The sequence below is a fragment of the Anabrus simplex genome, chromosome 1, assembly GCF_040414725.1.
Source record: "Anabrus simplex isolate iqAnaSimp1 chromosome 1, ASM4041472v1, whole genome shotgun sequence".
Lineage (NCBI taxonomy): Eukaryota > Metazoa > Arthropoda > Insecta > Orthoptera > Tettigoniidae > Anabrus > Anabrus simplex.
This window is the reverse complement of record NC_090265.1, coordinates 853594174-853617569: the sequence shown is the minus strand read 5'-3', so window position 1 is coordinate 853617569 and position 23396 is coordinate 853594174. Positions and strand designations below refer to the sequence as shown.

The 23396-nt window shown below is 38.4% G+C and overlaps 2 protein-coding genes across 2 annotated transcripts in view; one reads left to right on the top strand and one right to left on the bottom strand.

Annotated features, from left to right (window-relative positions):
- Positions 1–11846: 11846 nt before the first annotated feature.
- Positions 11847–22987, bottom strand: LOC136857631 (protein aveugle). The gene is made up of 3 exons (XM_067136429.2): positions 22715–22987; positions 22501–22614; positions 11847–12753 (listed from the first exon to the last, which is right to left on the bottom strand). Exons 1-3 carry the CDS (start codon positions 22754–22756, stop codon positions 12577–12579), a joined length of 333 nt encoding a protein of 110 aa, XP_066992530.1. The 5' UTR covers positions 22757–22987; the 3' UTR covers positions 11847–12576.
- Positions 22988–23255: 268 nt separating this feature from the next.
- LOC136874146 (PEST proteolytic signal-containing nuclear protein) overlaps positions 23256–23396 on the top strand; it is a 45082-nt gene continuing 44941 nt past the window's right edge. Inside the window, exon 1 of the mRNA XM_067147710.2 lies at positions 23256–23394. Coding sequence (XP_067003811.1) covers positions 23358–23394 — 37 coding nt within the window. The 5' untranslated portion in view covers positions 23256–23357. The remainder of the gene's footprint in view (positions 23395–23396) is intronic.

Genomic DNA, 23396 nt, shown 5'->3' with positions numbered 1-23396 from the left:
GCATCTTGTATTATTTCACTTCCCAAAATTTGAAGTATTGAACCACCTCAAGGTTTTGTCCCCTGATACTAACAATTCCTTCTCCTTCTCTTGTCATCACCAATGTTTTGCTCTTCTCCACACTGATTTTCATACCATATTTCTCAATATTGTCATTTAAAGCCTCCAGTTGGATTTGTACTTCGGTACTGTTGTCTCTCCAGATCAATATGTCATCTGCAAACAATATTTTCATATCTCCTCCACATCTTCCCTTTGTTTCCTTTAGAATTTCATCAATAACCATTATAAACATAAGTGGAGACAGTACACTTCTCTGTCTTAGTCCAGTTTGCTTTCTAAACCAATCTGTTGTCCCCACAGGAGTCTGCACACAACTAAAACAATTCTTAAACATTGCTTTCACTAGTTCCCTTGATTGCCTTCCACATCTTTCTTTCCAGAGTTCCCCACACCCTTTCTCTATTAACAAACACTACTGTATGCCTTCTCTAGCAGAAAGAAGCTTATTGGAGACCGAGAAGAAATGGATGTGGAAGAACCGAGACCGATGTTGAGAGAGCTAATCTATTTGAAGACAGCAGTATATGAAAATGTGTAAATTGTCTTTGTCCTTCCGTGTTTGTTTTTATTTCTCCTTCTTACCATGCTAACATTCAGTACCGTAGCCAGGATCACCAATGACAGGCGGTGGTTATAGGTACATAATGATAGAACACAATGAAGGTGCTTGCATGGTGCATGCATGCATGCATGACTTGAATGAATGAATGAATGAATGAATACTGATCTGCATTTAGGGCAGTCGCCCAGGTGGCAGATTCCCTATCTGTTGTCTTTCCTAGCCTTTTCCTAAATGATTTCAAAGAAATTGGAAATTTATTGAACGTCTCCCTTGGTAAGTTATTCCAATCCCTAACTCCCCTTCCTATAAATGAATATTTGCCAAAGTTTGTCCTCTTGAATTCCAACATAATCTTCATATTGTGATCTTTCCTACTTTTATAAACGCCACTCAAACTTATTCGTCTACTAATGTCATTCCACACCATCTCTCCGCTGACAGCTCGGAACATAGCACTTATGATACAATTCCTTTAGTTTTGCCAATTGCCACCTTTTCAATACAATAAACCTACATACCACTCAGTCGAGCAGCTCTTCTTCTTTCTCTCAATTCTTCCCAACCCAAACTTTGCAACATTTTTGTAAATGACTCTTTTGTCGAAAGACACCCAGAACAAATCGAGCTGCTTTTCTTTGGATATTTTCCAGTTGGGGTCTTACCAGAGACTTATATGCCCTCTCCTTTACATCCTTACTACAACCCCCTAAACACCCTCATAACCATGTGCAGAGATCTGTACCCTTTATTTACAATCCCATTTATGTGATTACCCCAATGAAGATCTTTCCGTATATTAACATCCAGATACCTACAATGATCCCCAAAAGGAACTTTACCGAGCTCGAAAGCTGAAGTTGTTTAAGTGCGGCCAGTATCCAGTAATCGGGAGATAGTGGGTTCGAGTCCCACTGTCGGCAGCCCTGAAGATGGTTTTCCGTGGTTTCCCATTTTGACACCAGGCAAATGCCGGGGCTGTACCTTAATTAAGGCCACGGCTGCTTCCTCCCACTTCCTAGACCTTTCCTATCCCATAGTCGCCATAAGACATATCTGTGTCGGTGCGACGTAAAACAAATAGCAAAAAAAAAAAAAAAAAGAGGAACTTTCACCCCATCAACGCAGTAATTAAAACTGAGAGGACTTTTCCTATTTGTGAAACTCACAACCTGACTTTTAACCCCGTTTATCAACATACTATTGCCTGCTGTCCATCTCACAACATTTTCGAGGTCACGTTGCAGTTGCTCACAATCTTGTAACTTATTTATCACTGTATAGAGAATAACATCATCCACAAAAAGCCTTACCTCCGATTCCACTCCATTACATATATCATTCATACATATAAGAAAACAAAGGTCCGATAATACTGCCTTGAGGAATTCCCCTCTTAATTATTACAGGGTCAGATAAAGTTTCACCTTCTCTAATTCTCCAAGATCTATTTTCTAGAAATATAGCAACTCATTCGGTCACTCTTTTGTCTAGTCCAATTGCACTCATTTTTGCCAGTAGTCTCCCATGATCCACCCTATCAAGTACTTTAGACAGGTCAATCGCGATACAGTCCATTTGACCTCTAGAATCCAAGACATCTGCTATATCTTGCTGGAATCCTACAAGTTGAGCTTCAGTGGAATAACCTTTCCTAAAACCAAACTGCCTTCTATCGAACCAGTTATTAATTTCACAAACTTGTCTAATATAATCAGAAAGAATGCCTTCCCAAAGCTTACATACAATGCATGTCAAACTTACTGGTCGGTAATTTTCAGCTTTATGTCTATCACCCTTTCCTTTATACACAGGGGCTACTATAGCAACTTTCCATTCATCTGGTATAGCTCCTCCGACCAAACAATAATCAAATAAGTACTTCAGATATGGTACTATATTCCAACCCATTGTCTTTAGTATATCCACAGAAATCTGATCAATTCCAGCCGCTCTTCTAGTTTTCAACTTTTGTATCTTACTGTAAATGTCATTGTTATCATATGTAAATTTTATTACTTCTATGGCCTTAGTCTTCTCCTCTATCTCGACATTATCCTTGTAACCAACACTCTTTACATACTGCTGACTGAATACTTCTGCCTTTTGAAGATCCTCACATACACACTCCCCCTGTTCATTAAATATTCCCAGAATGTCCTCCTTGGAACCTGTTTCTGCCTTAAAATACCTATACATACCCTTCCATTTTCACTAAAATTCGTATGACTGCCAATTATGCTTGCCATCATGTTATCCTTAGCTGCCTTCTTTGCTAGATTCAATTTTCTAGTAAGTTCCTTCAATTTCTCCTTACTTCCACAGCCATTTCTAACTCTATTTCTTTCCAGTCTGCACCTCCTCCTTAGTCTCTTTATTTCTCTATTATAATAAGGTGGGTCTTTACCATTCCTTACCACCCTTAAAGGTACAAACCTGCTTTCGCATTCCTCAACAATTTCTTTAAACCCGTCCCAGAGTCTGTTTACATTTTTATTTACCATTTTCCAACGATCATAGTTACTTTTTAGAAGCTGCCTCATGCCTGCTTTATCAGCCATATGGTACTGCCTAACAGTCCTACTTTTAAGACCTTCCTTTCTATCGCAGTTATTTTTAACTACCACAAAAACAGCTTCATGATCACTAATACCATCTATTACTTCAGTTTCCCTATAGAGCTCATCTGGTTTTATCAGCACCACATCCAGGATATTTTTCCCTCTGGTTGGTTCCATCACTTTCTGAATCAGTTGTCCTTCCCATATTAACTTATTTGCCATTTTTTGGTCATGCTTCCTGTCGTTCGCATTTCCTTCCCAATTGACATCTGGCAAATTTTTCCTCCAAGCCAGAGGAGAAACCCCCTCTTGTCATTATAAGGACACTGATGCAAGTGAATAATGTTGATATTGTATTGCAATACAAAATCTTATATTAAAACTAGCTGATGTACCCGTGCTTCGCTACAGAGCATACAGAATTCTAGGTTAGATAGTGTACATGTTGTAAGATTGTAATAAATTGCATAGCTCTTAACGTTACCCTAGAAACACGACTGGAAAGTCACATAGTCTTCTTTTTATGTGAAGACTGGGTTACGGAATTTTCATTGTAATGGTAGGCCATCTTGCCTACCATCAGTCACAATCAAGGTGGGAAGTTTTTGTTGTAATGGCAGACTTATTCTCCACCTTCCTTTTTACATCCTCAGAAAGACTGCCTTAGTGGTTTTCCCAAATGAAATCAACATAGGGTATTACAATGACGCCAGTAGGATTGTCGCGATTAAAAGCAATGCTATCATATGAAATACAGTACTCTTATCAAATGAAAAAAACACACATTTTGTCACTTTTAACAAACAGTAGTACGTTGCCAATCTAACAGTCCAAAGTTCCAGATCTGGAATGACCAGGCCGCAGACAGCCGTGAGCTATGAACACACTTTTATTTTTGGGGGAGGAGAGGGGGGTGGGGAGGGGCAAAGAGTGGAGAGTCCCACAACAAAAACTATGCCCGTTTACTCTCTGTTTCCTACAATTACCCGACGAGCTGAAAAATCTCAATTCACTACACTGGCGGGGGGAAATGTATCTGACTTGGAAGCAAATTTTTCCTCCAAGCCAGAGGAGAAACCCCCTCTTGGCTGCTAATTTGGATTAAAATGAATGTAAATTTAATAAAAATGAAGAGGAAGAAGCTTTTGTCAAGAAACGGCTCATTTCAGGGTTTAATTTTGAGTTATTTAGTGAATTGTGGTGCTATAATTTGGCATAGGCCGAAATTGTAATTCTAGACCAGGTCATAAGTGAGCCTCTGCCATTATTCTATTAACTACACACTGATCAATCCAATCAGTGCATTAGAGTAGGAATCGAATAGCTGGAATGCTACGATGAACCAGCAGTATTAGAAAATGTACGAACCAGAGGAATGGCATGCTAGAGAAGAAAGTTATCTAACTAATCTGCTATTTCCTGCCAGTATTCAGGCAGGCTGTTATACTCTGTATGCAGCAGAAATCCCTTCTACCTGAGATGAGTGGCAGCATAAGAGATAAAGAACATCACAACAAACAATGGTCAACGTAATGTTATTGTTGATCAATTTTGAGTTTTCAATATTGTAGGCCTTCACATTTAGTTTTCTTCTGACTCTCAAATACCACTCTTAACACAGTCGGTACGCTAAAACTGTATAAAACATAAATGATCGGAAATTGTATTCTCTATAAATTCTGTTATGTAGTACTTTTCGATAAGACCAATAACATTGGTATTTAAAAATTAAATTTTTGGCACCTTCCCTTAAACTACCATTTCATCCAGGATGAATAAAACTTTTTATAGCTTAGACTGTATTTTCTTATTCCCCGACTATGTACACCAGTTTTAATTAAATTCTGTTTACCCTGGTTCGGTGTTGATATGGACTTAGCAACAAAAATACAAATTCATGAATATCTCTGTTATCATAGCTGGTATGGTAAAAATGTATAAGACATAAATGATCGGAAATTAATTTCTATATAACATTGGTTATGCAGTATTTATCAATAGGACCATCAATAAAATAAATATTTGAGAATTAAATTTTAGGCCTTCCCCTAAACTACCATTTTGTTCAACGTGAATAAAATGATTTACAGCCTACATTGTAGTGGCTAATTCTCCAACTTTACATACCGATTTACATTAAATTCTCTTTAGCCGTTTTCTCGTGATGCGTGCACATACATACATACATACATACATACATACATACATACAGACAGACAGACAGACAGAAATTCCAGAGAAGTGAAAAGTGCATTTCCTTGTTTCTGTGGACACGACCGATACAGAAATGCCATTCTTTTTAAATCCTGAGCAATGTACAGACAAAACTCTTATATATATATATAGATGCAAAATAAGAACAATACGACCATGGACAACAGTTTTACAGCGAATGGTATGTTCAGATTACAATCTAAAATACAACTTTCGAGGCTTCTTAGAAAATAGATTCAACAGATCCTTTAGTTCTACAATTATGTCCCTGAGTTTATTTAGTTTATTGTCAGTTTCCATTTATTTTCTTTTAAAATTTACATTGGAGGGGGAGAGTTTAGAACACCTCCATCTACACCCTTGATAACACTGTCATTGTGTTTTTCCTGTTATGCTTTTCTTTCAAGGTTCCTGTCTTTCTACAGCCACACATTTAACCCTTCATCTGCTCACCGAGCCTGTTATTATTTCTTGATGAAGGCAGTATTTTTGAACAAAATGTAGCTTCCACCAAAGTCTCAGTCTCATTTATGGATGCAACAGCAGTGTTCTCCCCAGGACCTTTTTAATAAGCGTACACCCTGCTGTTTTTACAGACTGCCTGGCTAACATAATCAAGATGTGTGTTATTTTCATAACATTAATACATATTTGAGTCACTCGATGTTCCAAATTAAAATGTAAATACTGTAAAACTGTTTTTTTTAAATGATAGATCTTCATTATTGTCAGCATAATTGCATCAATTACATCCAAGTTCAAATGTTCAGCTTGACTACCACGTATCATATGCAAGTAGTATCTAGATTAGTATGGAACCGCATGCGAGCACTAGATTCTGCATGCTACTCGACAGCAACGAGCGGTAAGTCCCGGTGTTACGTAGTGATGAACGAGCAGCAGAACACGAGAAGATCAAAATACTCTTATGTCTTGTTCGTGATAATAAAACTAAAATAGTTCAATTTTGCAGTTAACGTCTACCTGTCTGATATTATTGTTAATGCACTGACGGGAATAAACTGAAATTAGATCACATTAATTTTTTACGTAATATTTCCCGCCTGGCTGCTCATTCCCATTACCCGACTGGTGAAAATTTCTGGGGAGAACACTTAACAGTATGGAAGCGGTGCAGTGCTGACGACTGGAGCACGACTGCAGTAGTGCATCTCGACGTTACAAAAGGTGCTAATCCTCATAGGGCTGGTCATGCTGCAACAGCACTTTCTGGTTCCACGGAAAACTACCTTACTCCTCATCATGCCCTGTATGCCTCATTATGGTGCTGCCATCAATTTTAAGGTTTTCCCTATAACAGCACAACTTTTGGTGGCACTTTATGACAATCCAATCAGCCTCTGGGCACAACAGACAGACCAATTCATCATTTGAGAAAGCCTCCAGTGAAATCAGAAAAGAATGCGCTGGAGAGGCAAATGAAGCGCGTTAATATTCCGTGATGATAATCGTTTCTAACGTTTCCATGACAGCCCTGTTCACATCTATACCAGTGTGGATGAGTAGGAAAATCTATCGTGGTCACACCTGATACTCAGAACCTGCACCCGAAATTAAAGTATAAGCTTAATATTTTAAATGTCTCTGGTATCCATTCAGGGGCAATAGTGATTCAGTGTTCTAGGCTAACTAACCTAGATATGTGCTATTTACATAATATTAATACATATTAAATTCAGTGGGTGCTCCAAATTAAAATGTAAATACTGTAACCTTAAATACTGTATCCATTCAGGGGCAATAGTGATTCAGTGTTCTAGGCTAACTAACCTAGATATGTGCTATTTACATAATATTAATACATATTAAATTCAGTGGGTGCTCCAAATTAAAATGTAAATACTGTAACACTGTTTATTTAAATGATAAATCTTAATTATTGTCAGCATAATTGCACCTGTTACATCGAAATGTCGTGCGCGAGCAGTGTCTGGATTAGCATGGAATCATCTGCAACCAATCGAATCCGCATGTCACAAACCCGTATGGCACTATACACTGTTCACTGAACCCTCGTGTTACATGATTATGAGCGAGCAGTAGGACACAAAGTTCAGAATACTCTGTTATGTTTTGTTCGTGATAACATTAAAATAGTTCAATTTTGCAGTTAAAGTTTACCTGTGTGACAATTGTTTTGTTTTTTTTCACATTCATTTTTACGTAGTATTCCCCACCCGGCTACTCATTTCTGCCACCCAGCTGACTGAAATTTCTGGGGAAAACACTGCGACTGCTTTGTACAACTGTGATGTCATTAATTTTATCCTACAACCACAACAGGAAGCGATCTTCCTGCAGGATATCGTGAATCCCCATGCCCGACCTCCAACCTGACCCTGGCAATGACCATCGATCACCTATGTCTATGACACAATGTACAGCAAACATGCAATACACACCCCACACATATGTTCAACACAATACCTGCCAGATTAGCTGCTTGTAACCACTCACGGTGGTTACACTTGTTATTACTGTCTTCTGTGTGTATTTCTACTACCCTGTATTAACTTTTCTTGATGTCTAGAGACTATGTTTGTGCATTAGACTAAATATCCAAACAACCTGACATTCAGAATAGATTCTAATGTTTGGCATAGAGAATACAATTTCAAAGTGGAATAAGATTTTTTTCCTTTCAGTGCTAGCGATGACGAATATTAATGTCTTAAGAATTTGAGGTATTGTGGGTTTTTAATTTTTACAAAAAATGTAAATCCCAAGTATATTCAGGAGACCTAACAGTATTCAGTAACTTAAACCACAGAATATAAATGTTTTGTGCACCTAGTTACTTAAGAAGCTACAACATGGCATATAAATTCACTTTTCCTTATCAAATTCCCAGACGAATTCCTGTCACAGTACATAGGGGAAAAAGTGACGAAGGAACCAATAGTGTGAAGACTGATGTACTATCTGCGTCTGACGAGAAGTCATGGCAGCTTGTAGGTACGGCACGAGTAACATACTACACTAAACTACGAACATTAGTCGTGACAGACAGTGCGAAACAGATGCATGTTCATTATTAAACTGTTCATTGTGCAGTACTTACAGTACTGTAAATGTGTAACTAAGCACATGTGCACTAACACTTTGAAATTTCACAACAGCACCTCAATTCGCAAGAATCACTGTGAATGGAATAGATATTTATTGTCTGGCCTTGAGACTGGCGCATGCGCAGCAGCCATGCTTATCCCTCGCACCCCTTACCCTGCATCTTCTCGTCAATCATAGTGCTTCTGTGCATTTTTCCTTGCTTCAATGTATGTCGTTCGGCAACAAAAATTTTAAAGCGATTTATGAAGAATTATGACAAAATATGTCTCATTTTTCAATGATTTTTTAACTGTAATATGTGTTGTTTTTCACTGAAAACTCTCTTCTGTTTTCTTTTTCAGTTTTTAGCACAGACACTGAAAAATGTTTTATGGCAATTATTTACAAAATATCCATGGCTGAAAAGTATTTCACAGTGTTTACATTCAGTTTTAACAGCAAAAAGTATATCTGCTGTTTAATACAGGTTCTTTTTAAAAATGTCGTACATTTCTGAGAATAATTTTGAAAAGTATAAGTTAATTTTCCATAACCTAGGTTAATGTTAACTTTTAAAAATTAAAATGTTTTTCTTAACTAACATTTATTAAGGAGAAAAATTAACATTACTTCTCCCTAAACACTAATCACATGCCTGACCCTTAAAAGAATAAGGCCATCAACAATTATAAAGAGGAAAGATCCTGAAAGACAGGCAATGGAAGACTCCTTGGGCCTGTCAAATCCAATATCTTTGCAGTCACAAGAGGTCAGATTGGAAAGATGATAGGAACCTTGCACATAGAACTGTAGTCGATGCAAGATTAGGTGGGCTTGCTTGGTTACCATCCCATGCCCTCAAATTGGTGAGTCCCCAAAAAAGTATCTTGAGACAGTAATTTGACTGTTTAAAATAATACAGCAGTTTCTAGGCATCCCACCCTACTTCAAGCACTGAAAGCTGTAAAATATAAGAAGTATTAACATAATAAAACATCAATCATTACTGTGGAGTGCGGTGAAATTGATCATTCTCAATCTGTTATTAACCGTAACTTCTATATCAATGGAGATAATAAAGTCATTAAAATACTGTTCCTAGGCTCAGATAGTAGAACATCATATGTGGTGCATAATTTTTCTTGATACTTTTATGACTGTAAAAAATAAATGTCAGTGATCAATTTCACCCATACTGTGGTGTCAGTTTGATCAGCTTCCATGAATAGCATTGATGTAGAGAAGAGGCTCTCATATATAACCAATTTCACCCCCAGCCAATTCTACCAAGTAGTTTTCTAGTAATGGTTGGTTGAATTTAATGGGGTGAAATTGATCGATGGGTTGAGATTGATCAAATTAGATTTTCTTCATCATCTTCATTATCGTCATATAAACTACTAGCCCGACTGAATGGGATTTCTTCTTCATCCTCAGACTCATCTGATTGCAGTAGGTGATACTCCTTCCAGTAATCACTTTCATTTGCCTGTTTCTGCATGGGGTATTATTTTCCTTATACTGCTATTCTTTCAAAAACTCTGCCAATGAATTATTGATATTCTCTTCCATGTTAGGGTCAGAACTGTAAGGGAGTTTGCTTATTACCTTCCCAACATCCAATGGGTACACACCTATTGCCCTAAAACCAGCCTGTAGGTTCTTCTTTAGTGCTGACTGGCATACTTCATCACTCTTTTGATGGAAACTATCCATTTTCTCAAGAGTTTCCCTTACAAGCTGTGGAAACTGCAGCTTAGGAAGCCCGGTCTGACCTCTTTTCCTAAGCTTCCATACTGTCATTGTCTTACGCCATGATTCTTTCATGGGCCGAAAGAAAGCCACATCTAAAGGCTGGCATATATTTGTGGAATTAGGTGGTAAGCAAACAAACAAGATGTTTTCATTGCATGACTGCAGAACGTCTGGAGAAAAGTGGGAATACGGGTTATCTCCCAGAAGCAGTTTCTTCCCTGGCAAATGCTTTGCATGAGGCAGAAAAATTGTATCAGACCAGTCACAGAATGTCCTGTTGTATCTCGCTCCTGTAGAACAGCTTGGTGCATCACAACACGGTTGGCCTCTTGATCAATTTCCCACCCAATTACTGTAAAGCCTTTCAGCCTTGTAAATGACGTATGATGGTAAAAGAACACCTGAAGCTGACCCACAGATCATAATAGAAATTGACGACTTTGAATGATTGCAGACTTTTTCAGGGTATTTTACTCCTCGTCTAGCAATGATAAGCTTCTTTCCTGGATCATTACTCAAATTAGACTCATCATAGTTAAATTGCCTATGCAGTCTGGAGAAATGTCTGCAAGAGACTTTTCAAGATTGGCAAAGTAATCTGTAATCACTTCAGAAGGAACTATTGCGCAGTTTGGCGAGATGTTTGTTGCAAGTCTTTTACCTGCTTTGTCTTCGTGTCTGCCGAGCAAACCTCTCACCCAGTCTGGTCCTGGAAGATTGTTTTTAACTTTTGAGGCCTGTCTCTCATTCTTATTTAAACAATATTGGACAAACATCCTCATATCGAATGAATCAAGTGGAAAACCCCAATTTGCACAGGTTATGATAGCTTTTATAAGGCTTTTTTCTTCCTCTAACCTCAACACAGTTTGTCCGCTATGTTTCTTAATCATAAGTCCATGGTATTTATTACTGACAGTGCCATAACTGAGTTTATGCTTCTCAGCAGCTTTTCTCAGAGACACGTTGTTGTCTGTTACATCTTGTACGGCAGCACTGATCTGTCCTTCCAGAGAAATTGCCATATGTCCTACTGCCGGGCTTCTTTTTATATACCCTTCCCATTGTGACACCTAGAATTTAAAAAATCTTAATTACTGATTAATTAATTAAACAATAACAAACTATATTTTAAACATGTAGGAAACAGTTAAGCTTAAAGGTGATCAATGTCACCCCATCAAGTTTGAAGGTTAATATCTCCCTCACGAATGAATATTTAAGAAATAAAAAATCATTAACTAATAGCCCATAAGTAGCAGTAACATAATTATGATGGTAATGCTGTGTTTCCATAACTTTAAGACTTAACTTTCTCATTATTTATGGTACAGAAATAGGTGATTATCAGGAAATATCTTCACGTGCTTCCAAACACATTCCACTATTTTATACACACTCTGTTTTTATAGTTCACAACTTCAAAATCTGAACTCTTTGCTAACATTAAGAAAATTCCCTAAAATCACTTTGGCCGCACAGAATGAAATTTAAAGTGAAATGTTTTGAACAATCTCACCCCTTAGGATCAATGTCACCCCACTCCACGGTACCCTTCTACAACAATATAATACCAAATAAACACAACTTCTGTCCTATAAAAATCCACAAGGAGAATGATCAAATTAAATTATTATACATTTTATTTTATATCTACTGATAACATGCATGTACACAGAAATACACACCTATAAAATTTTACAACTCTAGAATTAAAAGAGATCATACAAAACTTAGGGCCTGACAAAGATTATCTTAGCAATAGAATAGAATATAATTAGAATTAAATTCACATTACTTTGTTTTATGCAACTGGAAGTCAAATACTAAGTCTTAAAAACAGCCCACCATTAACAGCTGAACATCATAAAGCTGAAGTAACACAAAATGACATCTAGGTAGCTCTCTACGTAGTACCAGAATACATGGGAATGTGGGAAAACATCAAAGAAATGTGAGAGATTTAAATATTATGTGTACCACTCCAGAAGAGAAAAACTCTGCTACCAGTACTTGCTAAACAGAAAAGAACCTCTGAAAGGAAGCATGGATAAAGAAATCTAAATCTCATTATTTCACAACTACCAAAGGTACAACACACCTAGATAAATGTAAAATGCATGTTTTAATCTCTCAAGATTAAATACCTAACATCAATAATAATGTCTACTTATGGGGGTTCAATAGGCTGGTGATAGCACACAGCAAGCGCTGGCGGTTTCTTTTGTACCGAGCCAGTAGACGTTCCCCAGTTTGTTGATTTCTGTGATACACTAACAGTAACATTATGAATACTGCAATGATCACTTCATCTTCACTTTCTCTATTATTGGTCTTCGCCATGAAATCATACAGTCAGTCAATTATAACGTTATTCTTTCTTTCTAAATCTCGAATCTCAATTATATCTGTCTTAAGTCTAAGTTTCAGAATTTCTCTCCATATCTCTTGCCTGTGCTGGGCATTTTCAATACCAAGTCGCAATAGAGTACTCTCATTGATCCTCACCAAACAGCGACCAGTGATGTCATGCTGGGAAAAAAAAAAAAAAAAAAAAAAAGCCAAATTAGTAAAGAGAACCACTCTGCAAGCAATATATTAGTCAGATATTTAGCTGAAAAAGGAGAGATAACACAACCAGAGCAGATAAGGAAAAGATGGATTACTTTAATGAACTCCTGAACGTGAGGATTCTTGTAGACGAGGCGGTAGAGGTAGAGCATAAGGAGACAGATTCCGAGAAGGAAATCACAATGGAAGAAGTGGTCGAATGAAAGTGGGGAAAAGGAGCAGGACTGGATGAATTGTGCATGGAAATGATCCAAGTAGAAAGACCTGTTGGTCTACAATAGTTGTTTAACAATAATTGTTTTTACGTCACACCGACACAGGTCTTATGCTTATGGTGATGACGGGATAGGAAAGGCCTAGGAGTGGGAAGGAATTGGCCGTTGCCTTAATTAAGGTACAGCTCCAGTATTTGCCTGGTGTGAAAATGGGAAACCACAGAAAACCATCTTCAGGGCTGCCCACAGTGGGGTTCGAACCCACTGTCTCCGGAATGAAGCCCACAGCTGCGCGCCTCTAACCGCACAACCAACTCGCTCAATACAATGGCTGTTTAGGCTATTTAGATGTATTTGGGAAGAAAAATCAGTATCAAATGACTGGAGTAAAGGAGTAAAAATACTCATATTTAAGAAGGACAAGAAGAGAAGTATTAATTATCAAGAAATTATATTCATATCTCAGGTAGCAAAAAATATTTGAAAGGGTACAAGAAAAGAGAATGAGAAGAAAGGTAGGACAAATACAAGAAGAGCAATATGGCTTTCAAAATGGAAGATCAACACTCGACCCCATCTTCAGCACAAGGCAGTTAATGGAAAAACAATGGGACTATGGAATAAAAACAGCAATGAATTTCCCTGATTTAGAAAAGGCTTACGGCAGTGTACTCAGAGCAAAGGTATGCAAAGTAATGCAACACAAAGGATTTGTAAAACAAATGACAGAATATGTGCAATCAATGTACAAAAATTGTTGCATGTAGTGTGTTGTCGTAACTATTATTCATAATGGTTATGAATGAAACTGTGATGGAGAAAAAGGTAAAATACGGGAACAGTGAGCTGAAGGTAATGCTGTTTGCAGATGATAATGTGGTGTAAGGAACAAACAGAGAGGAAGTACAAGTAAGATTACTGAAAATTATGGAATGAAAGTCAGTGTGGAAAAGAGTAAGACAATGGTGTTAACTAGATGAGAAAGGGAAGGGAAAGGAATTATAAAAATAGACAAAACATTGAAATTACGAAGAACTTCCAGTACATGGGAAGCGAACTGATGCACGATATAGGGCTGGGCATGGAAATTGGTAAAAAGGATTCAAAAGGAAAAATACATTCCACTAGAGTGTGAGAAACCTGGTGTGGAGGAAGGAAGTACCAAGACGAGTAACGAGGTGATGTATAAGATGTACTATTGCCCAATATTGACATATGTGGTGGAGACCTGGACATTGTCAAAAAGACAGAAGAAAACTCCAGGCCAATGAAATTACACTTTTAAGGAAAGATGAGAGGCCAGATTAAGAAATGAGGATACAAGGAAGGAAACTGGAGTGGAAAAGCTTTTCGACAAAATGGAGAGGGATGAACTTTTGGACATGATGGAAGAGGGAAGGACGTCAAAGCAGATGAGGAACCTAGACAGGAGGAGGGAAGGCAAGAGGGAGACGCAGACTAGAGTGGTTGAATATGAACAAGAATAGTATAATTAAAAGAAACCTGGATTGGAACACAGTTAGGAAGGAACGAGGATAATTAAATATAGGAAGATATAAAGGTGCCATAAACATCGCAACCAGACAGGAGCTAGACAAGGGAAATGGATGACTTTTTTATTCTTTATAATAAAAATTTAAAAAGAACCTCTTACAAACAAATGCTCACTGAAGCGAACAATATACATGGGACGCATAAGCAAGATCAGTTTTCAAAGTATACTACAGCACAGCAAGTTGAAATAAAACCTTGAAAGCCAAGCAGTGTGAGCACTAGTTCTGTCACCTGGTACACAGAAAGAGAGAGCAGGGAGATCATGAGAATTTTTTTTTTACTAATTGCTGCACTGACACAGATAGGTCTTATGGCGACGATGGGACAGGAAAGGGCTACGAATGGGTAGGAAGCGGCCGTGGCCTTATGGTACAGCTCCAGAATTTGCTTGGTGCGAAAATGGGAAATCACAGAAAACCACCTTGAGGGCTGCCGACAATGGGGTTCGAACCCACTATCTCCCGAATACTGGCCGCACTTAAGTGACTGCAGTTATAGAGCTCAGTCATGAGAGAAAAGACTGAACGGAATGCATTATCGACATAGTATACTGCAATAGGCACAGCTAGCTGTTAATACAAGAACTACATTTATGCAATACTCAGGGTACAACAGCTGGGAGATATGATATTTCGGTCTGGTTAATGAGACCACCCACCTCGGGGTAGCTAAGCCATGCGCAGTGAGAGACGAAGGATGAAGCTAGTGACCTTCATTGCTGATTAAATGGAAACATCTCCAGTGGCAGCTCGGTGAGCACTGACATGGGATTACTATTCGGCAACACTTTGCCGATCTTCAGTTCCAATTTCAATGGGTTTTTTATTTCAAACTCCATTAGCAATTGTTAACTCACCCCCTTATATAAAATTATGATAATGTTATTTGCTTTGCGCCCACTAACTACTTTAATGGTTTTTGGAGCTGCCGAAGTGCTAGAATTTAGTCCCGCAGGAGTTCTTTTATGTGCCATAAATCTACAGACGCGAGGCTGACATACGAGAGCACCTGCAAATACCACCAGACCGAGCCAGAATCGAACCTGACAAGTTGAAGTCAGAAGACCAGCGCCTCAGGCTGGGCGCACACCGCAAGAGATGAAACTGTCAGCGACAAAACGTCTCAAGACAAAACCATCAGGGTTGAAATCTTTTGCTTCAGACTGTCTTTGACAGTTTTTGCTTAGTTTTTATCTGGTATTACTGAGCTGATATGGTGTGTGATGAAGTTACTGTTATTTGATTTTATCTCTTTTGTTAAGGTGAAGAAAGGACATTTTGTCACAACAGAAAATTACTATGTTTTTGAACAAGAAGACTATGAAAAAATTCACTTCACTGACAGAAGGTTCTTTCACAAAACTGTTCAGATACGATGGCCATCATTACATTGTTTCTGATTCCCATAATCTGGTGCAAATTGTAACCTTTTACACTGATGATGTATTGCAGCAATCAAGATGCCTACGTCGCACATGCGTAAAGCGAAAAGTCTCGAGCACCCATCAGATGAGACATAATTCCAGGCTTCTTCCCAGTTTTGTCTCAAACGGTCTCTGACAGCCAGGTATGAGTGTCTCGCCCATTGTACAGCTCCTCATCCATAAAAAAGTCAGTTTTTGACAAAAATGACTTGTCTGAACCTGTGTCATCTCTTCTGGTCTGCAGCTAGCCTCAACTGTCTGTGCCACACAGCCTGGCCCTTAAATAAAACAAGGATTCTTAGAAAAATGCATAAAATTTTAGGACTACTAAGCCATCAGTTACAGGCTGAAACCACCACTTGAAAAATCACTTGAGGTTTCACTGCAAGAACTTAGGTTGCTTTATATGGCTTTAGGTGCAACAGTTTGGTAGCCTAATGTGCAGAACCTAAGAGATATTTGCTCATTGCACAAGTATGTATGTTTGGTATTCAGCCCGAAGGCTGGTTGGATCCTCAACAGGTTCACCATTAGCTGTCATAGATGGCCTAGGTGTCACTGAAGAGGCGTACTAGGGAAATGAGGAGTGAGGTAGTTTCCCGTATTGCACAAGTTTAGGAAGATATTTCTGTGGGGAATGAACTAGACTAGAACCAATTTCAACTACCATTTCCTGTGTTAGTGCTGTACGTCTACATCTGTGTTTTCTATCAAGCAATGAACCCGTGAATTCAAATGTCCTTGCTTCTTAGATTTTTATGGCTGGAGCTAAGGCTGATGTTTGCAGTGTTTCGAGCTGTTGTGCTGCCAGAGAAGCCATAGAAATTAAAAACATCCAAACAACTTCAATAGAGAGGAGGGATTACGGCTATCTAACGTCTGGAAACTAACACTTAGAGGACAAGAATAAACCCACACTACATCAGTGGTCAGCACTTTTACTGCAAAAGTCCAACTGCCGGTTATAATACTCCTGCCTTTCTCTGCTGCCAACTGGCCAGAGATGGCGAGTTATCCTTCAGGAATGGGAATAAAAACTTCTTGCCGTTGTCTGCTGCCATTGGCCAGCCTTGACAATGCCTACTGCAATGATCGCAAAATGTCGGCCACTAAACAACCCAGGTCGTGGCACAACCTGAAACGCCTCAAATTTCCTTACCAATTTTCCGATTGTATTGTATTGAATTAGCTTCACGAAATGTTGTAATAAATTCCCTTAGAGTCCAATGAGCAGAATCAAGTTCAAAATACACTTTGTACAAAAATAAACACGCTTTCTTTGTTAACCACCTAACCATCCTGAAACAGGCAACAAAATGAACCACAGAAAGACAACGGGTTGGATATAGTACCATATCTGAAGTACTTATTTGATTATTGTTTGGTCGGAGGAGCTATACCAGATGAATGGAAAGTTGCTATAGTAGCCCCTGTGTATAAAGGAAAGGGTGATATACATAAAGCTGAAAATTACAGGCCAGTAAGTTTGACATGCATTGTATGTAAGCTTTAGGAAGGCATTCTTTCTGATTATATTAGACATGTTTGTGAAATTAATAACTGGTTCGATAGAAGGCAATTCGGTTTTAGGAAAGGTCATTCCACTGAAGCTCAACTTGTAGGATTCCAGCAAGATATAGCAGATATCTTGGATTCTGGAGGTCAAATGGACTGTATCACGATTGACCTGTCTAAAGCATTTGATAGGGTGGATCATGGGAGTCTACTGGCAAAAATGAGTGCAATTGGACTAGACAAAAGAGTGACTGAATGGGTTGCTATATTTCTAGAAAATAGATCTCAGAGAATTAGAGTAGGTGAAGCTTTATCCGACCCTGTAATAATTAAGAGGGGAATTCTTCAAGGCAGTATTATCGGACCTTTATGTTTTCTTATATATATGAATGATATGAGTAAAGGAATGGAATCGGAGGTAAGGCTTTTTGCGGATGATGTTATTCTCTATAGAGTGATAAATAAGTTACAAGATTGTGAGCAACTACAACATGACCTCGAAAATGTTGCGAGATGGACAGCAGGCAATAGTATGTTGATAAGCGGGGTTAAAAGTCAGGCTGTGAGTTTCACAAATAGGAAAAGTCCTCTCAGTTTTAATTACTGCGTTGATGGGGTGAAAGTTCCTTTTGGGGATCATTGTAAGTATCTAGGTGTTAATATAAGGAAAGATCTTCATTGGGGTAATCACATAAATGGGATTGTAAATAAAGGGTACAAATCTCTGCACATGATTATGAGGGTGTTTAGGGGTTGTAGTAAGGATGTAAAGGAGAGTGCATATAAGTCTCTGGTAAGACCCCAACTAGAGTATGGTTCCAGTGTATGGGACCCTCACCAGGATTACCTGATTCAAGAACTGGAAAAAATCCAAAGAAAAGCAGCTCGATTTATTCTGGGTGATTTCCGACAAAAGAGTAGCGTTACAAAAATGTTGCAAATGTTTGGGTTGGAAAGAATTGAGAGAAAGAAGAAGAGCTGCTCGACTAAGGCCCGGTTTCACAGTTTGAGTTTAAGCCGAAGCTTTAGTAAGCCACACACGCCGCTTAAGCAAGACTTACTCTTTGGCTTAAACACTACGAGTTTCACAGTAGGGGGACCATGTGCAGCTTTACTAAGCTGAACATCTCCGAAGTTGGTAATGCTTGCGCATGCGCAATGATTCAGTTCTCATCTTTGTTTACATCCGTACTAGTGTATTCTAAGTTCCTTGACATCCGTAGCCTATGATTGATTGACTTGTAGGTTATACATCGTTTATCAGCCAAGATAATTTAGAAGAACGAATGGAAAATGTGATTCCAATAATAGTAACAAAAATAAAGTTTAAAAAAGGTCACTCGCCTGTCCTGCTGACACGTACTACCACTACAGTCTAAAATGGCAATAACTTCTGAACCATTCATGCAAATAATGTCCTGACAAGGTTATTGTAATCCTTATAAAATACTGGAGGAGGTCAAACAATTTATTTCGATGAGGAATTCGAGGATAATATCGAAATATTTATTTAATGTTAAGGAGTTATAATTTTTACCGCTGAGTATAGCATAAAATCGCTTCTAGAGGGCAAACGGTTGGAAATAGGTATATACCATCGCGGACTTTTTTGTAGAGGTTTCTGTGCTCTACAATTCGTACACTTACACTTGGGGTCTATCGTTGATGGTTCACGCAGCGTAAGCCAAGAAAGCAAGTGACCGCCGACATTTTTGTCTCTTTTACTGTATATCGGAACACGGAAACTGTATTATTTCACGAGCCTCGAAATATATTCAGAAATATAAGTTATTTAATCTTAACCCATTAGCGCCTAGCGTTGCCATATGGCAACGATTTTCGCACCTTTTTCTTTTAATGCTGTAGGCAACATGAAATAATCTGGAAGATTGTGGTGTCATCCGACAGAGAAGAGTTTGTAGAATCTAGTAATCATGTTTATTTCGTTTTAAAATCTATTGTTGTGACACAAAGACTGGTGGACTCATGGTTATTTTAAGATTCCTGCGAAATGGCTGCCGGCTTCACGTACGAAGGATATAAAATCTATAGGTGAAGTTCTTTCATTGGATTATGTTTACAGTAGGGTTGTGCACACTTCATTATATATGTTGTAAGCATTTGAAACAGTACGGGCGCACAATGCCGTAGTAGTGGTTGTTGAATCATTAGCGTTGCCATATGGCAATGCTAGGCGTTTATACTCAGTAAAATAGCTGCAGCTGTCAGATCATGATACTTTATACTGATTCATACATCTTCATTTCAGGAAGGGATTTTCCCTTTTAGAAGCGCTGGATATGCTACTGACTGAAGATCTCGATGGTGATATTTTTGTGTAACCGCCCTATGTAAATGTACTTACAGATGAGGGCTCCTGGTGATGAAGATGATGGTGGGCTTGTTGATAATCTCTCTCTCGAAAATTATGTGTCAGTGCTGAAATGAAGCTTGTAAATAATGAAGGAATTGGGATTAGTTACGATGGTGAAGGTGTTACCAGAGGACGGAGTGCCTTTTCTGTCTACTGATGCAAGATCTGTTTCAATACCCGATGCTGCGAAAGAGCGGATAACTGATAGAGGAAATAATAAATCAAATAAAAAACCAAGATAGACCGATGGGGCTGATTTCAATATTGGGTGACTGTTGACATTTCCGGAGCCTAGTTATAGCAAGTGAAAATCCATGACTGTTGTTGACATTTTTGAATTGTTTACAGATAACCAGCTGATCGAACATTTAGTTCAAGAGTCTAAAATGTAGGGGTTTTTTTAAATTGTACGGATCCACAAATAACTTCTGATGAAATTCGTTGCTTTGTCGCATTACTTTTCATTTCTGGATATAACAGGTTGCCCTCTAAGCGTTCTTATTGGGACACACAGGATGATATGAAGACAGTGAAAGATTGTCATTCTCTATCTCTGTGGCTAATGTGCAAGTATTGAGGGCGGGCTTTTATATGCCTCCGAAAGTATATACTAATAGTTTGTAACTGCATCTGAAGTTCTTTGATTCTTCTTTTTCGTATTTTTGATTTTATTCTATTGTTCCAGTGAGTGTTTTATTTTGACAGGCAATGAACTGTACATATGTGTCTATATACTGTAAACAAATATTTTCTCCTTTGTTCAATAATTCTATTTTTTTTTTACCGAGATGTGAATAAAAACTGATATTCCATATTCTTACAATAAATAATGCTAAGATATTTCAACATTGTTATTGCACGAAAACGAAAAAAAAAAACACTTTGCAACCTAAATTTGACTTTCAAAACTCATTGTTTAAAAATAGGTAGTGCAAGCGCCTAGCGTTACCATATGGCAACGTCAAATATCTTATGACCTAGCGATTCCAAAATTCTGAAACTTGTTTTATTACTTTATTTTGGTCTCAAACATGCGGCAAAACACAATAAGTAAGCAAATCTCAGAAAAAAATTAATTCAGGCACTAATGGGTTAATGTTATTGGTTTTACGTCCCACTAACTATGAATTTGAGCACCTTCACCACAGGACTGAGACAGGATCGAACCTGCCAAGTTGGGCTATAAGAAGGCCAGCGCTCTACCATCTGAACTGAATCCTTAGCTTAAACCACAGTTTCATACAGCTTAAGCCAGTCACAGATAAGCTCGGCTTACCACTTGCACTCCCCACTGTGAAACTCGTCCAGAGTTTAAGCTCCCGCTTAGCCCGATCCAAGGCTTAAGCGTATAATGTGAAACCGGGCCTAAGTGGTATGTTCCGAGCTGTCAGCGGAGAGATGGCGTGGAATGACATTAGTAGACGAATAAGTTTGAATGGCGTTTATAAAAGTAGGAAAGATCACAATATGAAGATAAAGTTGGAATTCAAGAGGACAAACTGGGGCAAATATTCATTTATAGGAAGGGGAGTTAGGGATTGGAATAACTTACCAAGGGAGGTGTTCAATAAATTTCCAATTTCTTTGAAATCATTTAGGAAAAGGCTAGGAAAGCAACAGATAGGGAATCTGCCACCTGGGCAATTGCCCTAAATGCAGATCAGTATTGATTGATTGACTGATTGATTGAAACATTTGTCTGTCATCAGTTAGCATTCAGCCCACTTAAGTGAAGGTGTTCGCTGTGTTAATCGGTAGCACTCACTTTATGAGGTCTCTGTGGTGGCAGAGATTTAATCTGAAAGATCTGTATCATAATGCCAATAAAATTAGCTTAAGATGAGTAGGTCAACAACGAAGCCTGTCTTGGGGTTAGAAATATTGCATCCGAATCTGTCTGATAACCATTATACCAGGCAAGTTGGCCGTGCAGTTAGGGGCGCGCGGCTGTCAGCTTGCATTCGGGAGGTAGTGGGTTCGAATCCCACTGTCGGCAGCCCTGAAGATGGTTTCCCGTGGTTTCCCATTTTCACACCAGGCAAATGCTGGTGCTGTACCTTAATTAAGGCCACGCCCACTTTCTTCCAACTCCTAGGCCTTTCCTATCCCATCGTCGCCATAAGACCTGTCTGTGTCGGTGCGACGTAAAGCCACTAGCAAAAAAAACAAAAACAAAAAAAAAAAGTTAAAATACTATACTTGTCACCTCTATAACAGAGAAGTCACACTGGGCTGTGAAGAGGCTAACGCACCTGGTAATATTTCAACGTCCATCAACGACAATTGGTCTTAAATTTTGAAAGACCGGGCGAGTTGGCCGAGCGCGTAGAGGCGCGCGGCTGTGAGCTTGCATCCGGGAGATAGTAGGTTCGAATCCCACTATCGGCAGCCCTGAAAATGGTTTTCCGTGGTTTCCCATTTTCACACCAGGCAAATGCTGGGGCTGTACCGTAATTAAGGCCACGGCCGCTTCCTTCCAACTCCCAGGCCTTTCCTATCCCATCGTCGCCATAAGACCTATCTGTGTCGGTGCGACGTAAAGCCCCTAGCAAAAAAAAAAAAAAAAAAAAAAAATGAAAGGATAAGTTCATTACTCAAAAATTAAACCTTTAAAATGACATACTCACTTGTTGAAACTTTTCCCAGTATAACGGGTAGTAATCAGCACAATGTCTCCTCAACCATTTCTGAACATCTACTACAGTCCACAAATATACAGGTCTTGGTCGAGCAGTTTTGTTCTACGAAATAACAGGAATCGTACGTCACATTTTAATATATGATTAAATGTTGAAACAATAATATAAATAGGCTAAAATCAGTCCCTAATGAATCCCTTACCTTTGGCCTATTGACTGAGTTTACTATTTCTTCAACCATCATAATACAAAAGATCTTGGGGACTAACTTTAAGAACTACATCGTATGAAAGATTATGACACGACAGTCAACCCTACGGTGTATGAAGCATCGCGAGCAAGATTCCATTTGTGCCAGGGTGAAACACACCGCTGTGGGAAATGCAAACTAATGTTCATTACCTTCAACACAACATTTTTGCAATTACGAAGAATCTCGCTGCTACGCACTTACGCAGCTGCTACGTACATTTGTCTGCGGAAATGAAACAGCTGATATCAGATTGACCAACATTACGAGGAGGGTTGTCACTATAAATAATTCAAATATAACCTGAAAATGTTAATACTAACCGATAAAAATGAATACAAAATTAAAATGATTAAATAATTGTAATTATAGATATTACATGATTAGTAATATAATATATGAAAAATAAGAAATGTGAATAAATAATTTTGCCTTCATAATCCACGTTGGTCACACAAGATCTAGTTTTCATACTTCATCACCAGGGCGAGTAAGAGCGCTGTGTTTGGTGGCGTCGTCTGTTGTTGAGGATCTATAGTGTATTTCTGCGAATTTGTACATTTATTTGTATAATTATAAATTATAAATTGTGATTATGTCGAAGAGAAATTCTGAAGGCTGTTTGACAAAAGGT